Genomic DNA, 10,546 nt, shown 5'->3' with positions numbered 1-10,546 from the left:
AAAAATATTAAATTTAGTAATGGAAAATCTTTACAAATTCTTTAAAAAAAATGCTTTTAACAAACGAAATATTAAATTAACATGAAATAAAGCTTTTCATCATGTAAAAAATATTTAATACCTTTATTTACAAATAAAGCACAGAATCATTAATATCTTAATACTTTGCTAATTACAGGGATGTGATTTGACCAAAGTGAAATTATCTGAAAATTTAGCCGGGGGTCTGGGGGACAAGGGGGGCTAAGCCCCCCGGAGCTCATGGGTTTTCCGTGTTTTTAAGTACTTTCAATGCACTCACATGACAAAGAAATAGACAAAACAACAGCATAAATTTTCAATGTATATTGAACTATCCCATATAAAATGGCAGTTTTAGTCAACTCAAAATCAGTCACATTCAAAAACATTGGACTGCCTTTGCTTTTAAAAATTATCACTAAGAATATCATCATATCTAACTAATGTGATTACTAAGTTAACACATAAATAATGTTGAAGAGTTCAAATTTCATGAACAAATAATTGTATCATGACCAAATGAAAAGTAACTCATATTAGAGCATACCACAAATGTCTTTGTTATAGCAGAAGATGTTATCTGTCGGAGTCATGTGCATACACAATGAACTACAAAAAAAAAAAAAAAATCTGAATTTTTTTTTTTGGGGGGGGGGACATAAAAAAAGCGGAATTCCGCGAATTAGCGGAAAAATCACATCCCTGTAATTAACATTTATATTTTTTGAGACATTTGTTGTGCTTATCAAATTTAAAAAAATTACCTTGACCTTGTTGTCAATACAATAATTAAGCTGACATGAAAGCATGGAGTCTTACACACAACTGTGTATCATTTATTATTTCATTTTATTTATTTTTTACAAATATATTTTTTATGCAGGCAAATGCTTAAAACCAATATCCTCACCTTCAAACCATGATAACACTGTCAGAGACATCTCACATCAGTTCAAGTCAATCCATACACGTACTGTATAAACATAAACACAGATGTGAGGATTTCCCCCCCGTTGAGGTGGTCAAGAGTCTTTGTAGTAGTTGTTGAAGTTGATGCGCAGGAGGAAGTCTTCCAAATGCGGTTGGTAGCCTCTGTTCACCAGCTTGGTGACCACTGAACAACAACACAAACGTCAGCCACCGATTCTCTAACGTAAAGCTGGGAAAACGTGGACGGCTCACCTTTGAAGAGGAAGTGCGAGTAGTACTTGAAGGTATTGTACGACTGCTGCATGGCGATGAAGCTGGGGTGCACCGCCTCCCCCTGCTGGCTGGCCCAGGGAAGCGCGATCAGCTGCGCGCGGAACTTCAGGATGAGGCTGAAGATGCTGTGGATGATGTTCATCACCGGCGCGGCCTTCTCTGTCAGCAAAGCCCTGACAAACAACAAATTCAAATAGTACTTTATAAAAAGCTTCATCTTGACAGGCTCCGCCCCCCAACGCTTTATCATCATAAGAAATCGGACCTGAAAATGGCCCTGTTGAGGTAGTCGGCGTGCGTGCGGTGGATGGCGTCCAGGTCGCAGGCGGCGGCCATCTTGGCGGTGAACTCGCTCCACGACACCTGCAGGATCTGGTTGGCGATGTAACCTTGGATGACCTTGACGAAGTGCTGCATCTCGTGGCGATAGAGCTGCAGCTGGCGGAACTGCACCGAGCGACCCGCGCCTTTCACCACCGCTGGCACGCACACAAAGTGGACAGACACCATTACATATACGCCGGTTAGGAAAAGTCTACACACCCATCTGAACAGATGAATTTTACCAGGGTTCATCAGAAGAAGTTAACATGAGTTGGTGTGCACACTTATGCAACCACATGATCTTATTTGTTTATTTTTACTACTCTTGAAAATTGTACTCTCTAAATGACAATTTTTCTTTTGAGATTTGCTTTTGTAGTCCCCCCCTCTAATAATACAAATTAATTCTTAACTTTTTTCGCATGTGCATTTTTTTTCTTGTAATATGACTGGTTTCCTCTTAATATTGTTATTTTATTTTAAACAAATCTAAATTACAACTTACTTTTAAAATGTTTATTATAACACATTTTATGAATTTATTTTCATGAAATCAATTTCGAAATGTATTTGTCCCCCCCACCCCAAAATTTTTTTCATGAGAATTCTTGTAAAATTATCACTTTTCCTAACATGTATGTCTCCTATTAAACTTTTTTTTTTATTATTAAATATTTTCTCTCTTGATTTTTCTTCAATTTTAGTCACATAAAATTAATCATTTTCCTTGTGAAGATGTTTTTGTAGTAAAACTAATCATAACATAAATATATCCTCATAATAATATATTTTTTTATACGTAGAGCTTTTTTCTCAGGTCAACTTTTATTAGCCCTTTTCACATAGATTTAAAAAAAAAAATTCTAATTCAACATTTATTTTCTTAAATTAACAATTTCTGCTGAGATGACCTCATTTTAATTATTATAAGAAATGTCTGTTTTAGTTCAATGAAAATTTTGATTTGCAGCTTTTTTCCCACTCCTGATAATATGATGAAAGGTCTGTTATAACTTTATTCTTTCAAAATTGTGATCATAAATGCTGAAGTCACTTTCAGCTTACCGTCACAATGTGAATAAAATGCTAAATAAAAAGTGTTTATTTTGTTTTCCAAATGTGACCTGGCCAGCTACACTTTTAGGCTTACAATGAAATAATCTTGCACTATGACATTTACGATCTTAAAAATGAAAACTATGTGAAAGTAAATCTTTTCCCGTCTTATTTACTTGCAAGTCCTTAAAAGAAAAAAAGCGAGGTGACATTTCGTTCAAGCTTCTGATGGCGTGTGACATTTTGTGACTATTTTTGTGCAGCGCTGTCTGTAAGGCCGAAATCAATGTTAATGACGTTTTTTTTTACACATTTGCGCTGCGTTTGAGCCTTCAACACATCGCCATCCACGTCCCGTGTGGGAGCCGAGTGATAACAATCAATAGCGGCGTAACGCTATTTTCCATACACGTTAAAGGACAAGTGTTGCGTGCTCTGCGCACCGTGTCGCTAATCAATAGCGGCCGATCGATAAGGCGACGCGAGGGGGAAAAAAAAAAAGAAAGTTAACTGTTTGTGAATATAAAGAGGAGTGTGAGGTTTGGGCTTCCCAGAATGCAACTCACCGGTCCTCTTGAGGTGGAACCAGACGTCGCGCAGGCTCCACACCATGTGCTTGAGTTGCAGCTGGAAGGAGAAGAGCCGGTTGTACTTGTTCATGCAGCTGTCGGTGATGATGATGTTGAGCGGCCAGTCCACCTGGGGGCGCCAACGCACACAAACGCTTCACATTTCTCCTGCCAAAAAGCTGACTTAAGAATCCGTTCCATGACCACAATGGAAACTCGAAACACGGCAATTTCAAATCGGGACAACGTGACAAATTTTTGGTCCTAATGTCACAATTTGTGTGTGCTACCTTGTAGCGCAGCTCCAGGCAGTTGAGGGAGTCGGGCGCGTGTGGGTGGAAGGTGTCGGGTAGGAAGCGCAGCGCGAAGGTGAAGCTGGCGGCGAGCGGCGTGTCGCCGTGCAGGCTGTACTGCAGCGCCTTGCTGAGGATGGAGTTGAGCACTAGAGGCGTCAGCAGCTCGCCGGGGGTCTGCCCGCTCACCAGCTGGGAGGACACGGCAGAAACTTGATTGTACAAACGTCAATTGCATTCCATTGAAGTGGGGAGGACCTCTTGGAACATAATCAGTCCCATGAACGTTTGCTCATCCTTTTTTGCACCTTAACTTTGGATAAATTATACATACACACAAGCACACGTCTGATAAATGACTTTTCTCCCATTTGTTTTTTTTTTCTCATAATATTGTGGCATATTTCTTGTATTGAACTTTTTTTTAATTTTACTTTTTCATGAATTTATATTTTGCTCATATTATTATTTTTAGTATGGATTTTATCTTGTAACATTTTTTTAAATTGTGATATAGTTCTTTTTTTATATAAAAAAAAATAAAAATTCTCCTCATGGTACCTCAACTTCCTGGTAACACTCAAAATATTTCAATGAACTTTTTTCATTTTTTCCTCTCATTTCTGCTTGCAACATCATGTTTAGATTCTTGTTTTACAGCATTTTTTGGAGTATTATAATTTTTTACTGGTATGAATTTACTCTTGTAAAATTGGGACTTTTTTTGTTGCTATTCATTCTCATAAAATATTTCCTTTTGTCCTTTTCACGTTATGATTTAAATCCTATAACAATGTGATTTTTCTTGTTTAACTAATTTGCTTTCAAAACATTACCATGCTCCCAAAGACAGTATTTATACGTTTTTATGCTAGAACATACAGAATGCTTTGACGCAGCCTCTGAACGGCAGAGAACGGTTGAATCAATGGTAGTCATTACAAAAACGGCCAGCAGGTGGTAGCAGAGTATAAGAGATCAGTCAGGGCTATGTTGCCACAAGCTCTTATTGTTAGTGTTGTGAATAATGATGAAAGTTAGCTATATTCTAATGCTAATTGCTGCAAACAGATACAAATATACTTTTTATTCCTGATGAAAGAAGAGACTCTAATCTTTCTCTTGGTAGGCATTTTTATAGCAATAGAACACAATATTCTGTGGGCCTTGCAAAATCAGTCAAAATCCAGTAAAACAGCCAGGTGCGAAGGGGGTTGCTTCAGTGAAAATGGCTGCGAGCGAATGAATTAATTGCAAGTTCTGGCCTCATTTTTTTTTTCATTCTATGACGTCGATAAAAATGACATTAAAATAGGATTAATATTTGCAATGAACAGGATTTTTTTTTTTTACTCTTCTTTGATTCATTTATTTATTAAATCAAATACAAATAAATAGAAAGAAAAGCAATGTTTAGGTGCATATTTCTGCATATATGTCGCGCATGCTAGCCATTAAATGTCCACGTGTGCCAGTGAAGTGTTTGATGCAAGACTTCACCTTTTCAAAGAGCCGATCGCTGAGCGACTGCGCGAACTCGCCGTCCTCCATCAGCAGGAAGTGTCGCAGCGCCTCAAAGTGTCGCTCCACCCCCAAGTCCACAAAAAAGTAGTCCACCACCGCCTTGTTTACCAGCGACACGCTGGGACAAAAGCACAACACCAAATCAAGTTAGCGGCTCTAACACCAGCAGGAGAGGGAGAGGAAGGGGGGAAAAAAAGCTTGCGTTGGCCGGGAATCGAACCCGGGTCAACTGCTTGGAAGGCAGCTATGCTCACCACTATACCACCAACGCTACGTGAAACACAGATGTGGAATGTTAGGAAGAGGGAAAGTCTGCAACATTCCACAGCTGAATGTTTTCCTTATGTGGCGGCATGAGAGGGAGGAAATGGTCAGCATGATGTGGAAAATCCAAAATCAAAGCCATGGTCCCATTTTTTGTATCGTATCTCACTCAATGACTTGGAGGAGGGAGGAGGGAGGAGGGAGGAGGCAGGGGGGGAAGGGGGGCTTGTGATGACGACACCAGCCCTGCAACACTTTATGGCACGCCACGTCTTTATTTCCAGAGGGCGTTGGTGGTATAGTGGTGAGCATAGCTGCCTTCCAAGCAGTTGACCCGGGTTCGATTCCCGGCCAACGCAGACAATTCTTTTCTTTGTCTCTCTCTCTCAATCAAGTTTTTCATGTTCTTTTTGTTTTATTTTAAATGGCAGAATTTTGTTGTGGTAGTGTGGAGAGGGGGGCGGGGCCTGTTTGCTTTTCTTGCTTGGGGCAGCACAAACCCCAATTTTAAAGGTGACATAAGATGAGTTCAAACCCACTATTGTACTTTTTCTTTGGATTTGAATGATTTTTGTTTGTGTGTGTGGCTAGAACAGGAAATGGAGCTTATTGCAATGTTGAAAATATTAACTAAACACAAATTAATTTGACCAAGTAGATGGTACTTACTACTTACAATTATTACCAAACTACTGTACCACAAATGCAAGCCAAACAAAACTAACAAAACCTGACTTTGCAGCCTTTGGTTGTCAATAAGTTGATGAGTTTAGATAAAAAAGTAGTGCTTTGCTGCCCTATTGGCTCGTCTTGCTGCCAAGGCAATATGCTGAAGTGAGTTAAGCAGCTTTATTTAGACAAAAGTAGCGCTTTGCCCGCCTTAAAGGCACTGATTTGCTGCTGCCAAAGAACTAGTTAAGGAATTTAATTTTGACAAAAAATTAATAAATAAATAGTGCTCTAAATAGCATCTTGTAGCATTATAGGCCAAGGAACGTGTTGAAGTGTATTGAGGAACTTCATTTAGACAACAAAAATAGTGCTTTGCCGCCATCATGGTGTCAAGAAGCTAGGTTTAAATGAATTGAGGAGCTTCATTGGACAAAGTCGTACTTTGCCACCATCTTATAGCATTTATAGGCAATTGTAAACTTTTTAAGGGATGCATCAGCCAACTAATAATGTGAATATTTAATTAGATGTTACAAAAAGTGCCAAGTCAGGTGCAAAACATTTTGGAATTTGAACGTGGTCTGTGAGACGCTGCATCTTCTTAACTGCACTGTAGGCAAAAATCCGACAAGATGGCAGCCAAGCGACACCATCCGGCGTGAACGCTTTTTGCTACTCACTGCGTGATGAGCGGCGCGGTGACCGAATGTTGGATTAGAACCGGCAGGGACACCATCTCGCTGAGCGGCACGGGCGTGGCGTCGGGGGCGTGGCGAAGGCCCGGCTCGGCGGGGAGGCCCCAGGGGCCCCTCGTCACGTGCTTGAGCAGCTGACACTCGGGGGACGCCGCTGCGACCCAAAGATGAAAAGTCACAATGGTCGTCAATGACTTCAGACCAAAAAAGCCACCGGAAGGTTTTCCGATTTGACATTTTGAACTTGAGCTGTCAAAATGTATCCGACTGACCCATGAGACTGGAGCAGTCCTCATATTGCTCCACTTGGTAGTGAGCAGACAGAGCCAGCAGATATTCTTGTTCCGACTTGTGTCTGGGGGACGAGTCCGACCCGATGCTGCCCACCTGCCGCTCGAGCGTCTCGGAATCCTCCTCAGCTGTTGACAGACCAAAGTCAGATGAGCAGTTTGCATGAGAGCACAACATTTTTGCCTCTCATGAAAAAAATGCACCTATTAGTGTTTGAAATGCCAAAAGATGTCACCAAAGTCGTGTAACAATAATAATAATAACAATAATCTATAAGATATATAATACATATATGTACAATATAAAAAATAATAATCAAATAAACTCTACTCTCTGTCTATAAGTGTTTCCCAAACTTTATTTAAACTAAGGTAGCCGCCGGCCATTTTTTCATGAAATGTTACCAGCACCGATCTGAATATATGACTGGATAGCCGACAGCCCATACACGCCCGTGCAAGCCGTTGAAGCCACAGGGCGGCCATCTTGCTCCTCCCATCTCGCAAGCAGACTACTGTATAAACTATACGGTATACAAATCAGATTAGACATATACAGCTCGTAGGCCATTAATATAGGGCCGGAAGTTTGTGGCGGGGTGGTCACTAATTTTTAACAAGTAAAAAAAAATAAAATAAATTTAATTAACAAGTGGACAGTATGTGCTGCTTTAAAGACCCCCTTTTTCTTTTACCGCTCAGTTCCTTAGACCCCAATATTATATTTGGCAGAGGCATCTTTTGTTGAATTACAGTTATAATTCTTTAATAAAAAATATAAACGTTTCCTCATGTAAACATCATTAAGCATATAATTTATACATGTATTTCAGGCAAGTTGTAAAATGTCTGAAGTCCTCTTGTTTATGTTTAACAAATATAAAACATCATAAATCATGCTGTTTCTATTAAGTAATGTCTCGAATGTTCTCCAATTTTAATACTGTAAATGTATGGGATCGTATGCTGAGAAGCGTTTCTTGGGAGGAGCAAAATGGCTGCCTATCGGCTATCCAGTCATATATTCAGATCAGTGGTTACCACACCACACCAAACAAAGATGCCCCAAAAAAAACAAATATTAAAATAATAATGATCTTGTTTGACTTTACTCGCTAATTTACTTACTCAGCGTGAAATCTAAAAGCTTGTTTAAATAAAACACCAAATTGATATATTCTCGGGAATTGTGACTTATTCTGTTGTATAATGGCAAATATTATGCAGGTTTATTGTACCTACTGCCCTCTAGTGGAAGAGCATTGAAATGGTCTGCCTGTCAACACATCTTTGGCAGAGATAGAGGAACAAGGACAAGTACTTTTATAGCAAATTAGCCGAAATTGGCTAATAATTTTTGGCATATTTGACAGCAGCATTCCAATACCTTTGGCATCCACGTCACATCCATTTTCCGGCCAAATACGTGACGACGTGTTAGCATGTTGACATCCTATGGCGGAGGCTTGTGGCGCCGCACCCACCCGCAACACCACGCAGCCCACCCCCAGAGTGGAGTCTGACGAGTGTCCGTACTGACTGCCCGGCAGCGGGGCTGGAAGCGGGTCGCTCTGCGTGACGACGCAACCAGCGCCCAAACTGGAGTCTGAGACGCGGTTCTGGCCGCTTCCGGGCAACGACGCTGGGGCGGGCGCCGCGCCGGACACCACGCAGCCGACCTGAAGGGTGGAATCGGAAGCGTGGCCGTGCCGACTCCATCGGGGTTTGGCTTCTGACACGTTGGAGACAAACTCGCCCACTTTGATGTTGGCGTCCGATGAGTGGCCGTGGACGCCGGGCGCGGGCGGCGGGGAGACGACTTCCGAGACGTTTTCTCCGATTTTGATGTGGGCGTCGGAGGCGTGGCCGTGGACATTTCGAAAGGGGAGCGAATCGACAAAGTCAGACACGTTCTCGCTTACTTTGATGTGAGCGTCCGACGAGTGGCCGTGGACGTTCGGGGACGGTTGAGGCGCTTCGACATCGGAGACGTGCTGGCCGATCTTGATGTGAGAATCTGACGGATGCGCCATCGGAGAGCGTGACGGACGATGTGGGGCGTTCAGGTTTGAAGGCGTAGAGAGACTGCCGGGTTTTTGTGGCCGTAAAGCCTGATCCTCATTTCCATCTTTTACCGCCGCACCTTCTTGCGCCACAAGTAGAGAAGCGTCGCCTTTCGCCAGCTGCGTCGCATCCTGAGAAGGAAGCCCATTGGCTTCTTTCCATTCCCCCGGCGTGTACTGTCCGAGGGCGAAGCTGGACTTGGAAACATGGCCAAAGAGGTTGGCCACGGCGGGGAGGCTGTCGGGAATCAGAGGCAGGTTCTCCCCCAGGGGGAAATGTGAAAAGGAGGGATGGTTTCGGATCACGTCGGGCTGCAGCGAGGCAGATCCGCAAACAGGCCTGAGCCCGGTTGGCTGTTGCTGGCCGGCGATTCCTTCCAGCGGACTGAAGGGGGCGCTGAAGTCGTAGTCTATAAGTTGTGCTGTGGGACACGCCTCGGGGAGGTTTGTTGACACCTCCCGTAAGGACGGGTCCTCCTGCGTGCCGTCGTCAGATTTTGGCGACTCGGGGAGAAAGTCGCCGGAGATGAAGGCGGTACTGTCCACTGTTTGAAACTCTTCGGATTCTTCAGGCTTCTCTGGTTTTGATTTCGCTAACTGCTCGGAGGGAATTTCCTGCGAAGACAAAATGCTAATTCAATAGTCATGTTGAGTTTGTTTACTGCACTGCGATCCTCATATAGTTACTTTCAAGTTATCAAACTCAGCAGACTGTATTGATATCACATTAATACATACAAGTGCATCTCCATAAATTTACATATTGTGAGAATTGCGTATTTGCAGCTCCCCGTGAGAGACAATTCGATGCAGTTTTCAATACTTACGGTGCAAAACGATTCGAGGATGGTTCGATTTTAAAATGGAATGATTTGGCTTGACTCAGTGGGATTACAATTCGTTTCGATATGGCACGGCTCATTTCGAGAAGGTATTATTATTGCAATGGCTTTTTTGTTGTCATTGTGCATACATTTGAATGAACTTGGCAGTACTATAATTTCATCCTAATACTTCATATCCCTCCAAGAAAGGATGATTTGATACATATCTAGATATATTTCAAAGTGGAACAATTAGATTTGGTTTGATTTCATGCATCTTTTAAATTAAAATGTAAAAAAATCTGGTTCAAACCGGTTTGTGTTACACCTCTAGTGTTTTCATATTAATATTAAAACAAATACTTCAATATTTATTATTATTATATTTATTTTGAAGAATCATATGGTCGATAATAGATCCATTTTAAAAAAAAAGTGCTAACTTCAGAGAAATAATTTAAATTAAATGTTTTAATTTTCAAAGATGCTGCGTACCCTGGGAAGTCTCTGCACCTTCAGATAATAATTAATACTTCAGATATTTTTAAATTTTGGAATACTTTATTTACTGTAGAAAACAATTGTTTAAGTTTTTATTTAACTTTTGAAAACGTGCTACTGCCCATGGGAGATCCTGGAACTTTTTGTTAGATTTTTTAAACAAAAATGCCTATTGGCTAAGATTATATATTTTTTTTAAAACTCCAATACGTTACGAACCCTAAAAGTTGCTCAATAAACATGCATT

The 10,546-nt window shown here is 41.3% G+C and overlaps 1 protein-coding gene and 2 non-coding genes across 4 annotated transcripts in view; 1 reads left to right on the top strand and 2 right to left on the bottom strand.

The window, feature by feature from the left end:
- Window positions 1-831: 831 nt before the first annotated feature.
- Window positions 832-10,546, bottom strand: part of tubgcp6 (tubulin gamma complex component 6) — a 29,378-nt gene continuing 19,663 nt past the window's right edge. Inside the window, exons 18-26 of one of the 2 annotated variants that reach the window (XM_077568980.1) lie at window positions 8,299-9,589; window positions 6,894-7,040; window positions 6,607-6,775; window positions 4,967-5,108; window positions 3,464-3,658; window positions 3,171-3,303; window positions 1,490-1,703; window positions 1,204-1,397; window positions 832-1,135 (exon numbers count right to left, since the gene is read on the bottom strand). In XM_077568980.1, coding sequence (XP_077425106.1) covers window positions 1,044-1,135; window positions 1,204-1,397; window positions 1,490-1,703; window positions 3,171-3,303; window positions 3,464-3,658; window positions 4,967-5,108; window positions 6,607-6,775; window positions 6,894-7,040; window positions 8,299-9,589 — 2,577 coding nt within the window. In that variant the 3' untranslated portion in view covers window positions 832-1,043. Of the gene's footprint in view, window positions 1,136-1,203; window positions 1,398-1,489; window positions 1,704-3,170; window positions 3,342-3,463; window positions 3,659-4,966; window positions 5,109-6,606; window positions 6,776-6,893; window positions 7,041-8,298; window positions 9,590-10,546 lie in introns of those variants that run through there. The other variant, XR_013294574.1, reaches the window with a different exon arrangement.
- On the bottom strand, window positions 5,190-5,261 carry trnag-ucc (transfer RNA glycine (anticodon UCC)). The gene has a single exon. It is a non-coding gene; the product is annotated as a tRNA-Gly (tRNA).
- trnag-ucc (transfer RNA glycine (anticodon UCC)) lies at window positions 5,542-5,613 on the top strand. The gene has a single exon. It is a non-coding gene; the product is annotated as a tRNA-Gly (tRNA).

The sequence above is a fragment of the Vanacampus margaritifer genome, chromosome 6 (assembly GCF_051991255.1).
Source record: "Vanacampus margaritifer isolate UIUO_Vmar chromosome 6, RoL_Vmar_1.0, whole genome shotgun sequence".
Taxonomy (NCBI): domain Eukaryota; kingdom Metazoa; phylum Chordata; class Actinopteri; order Syngnathiformes; family Syngnathidae; genus Vanacampus; species Vanacampus margaritifer.
Note: the sequence above shows the minus strand (reverse complement) of the source record. Positions and strands in the feature narration are given on the sequence as shown.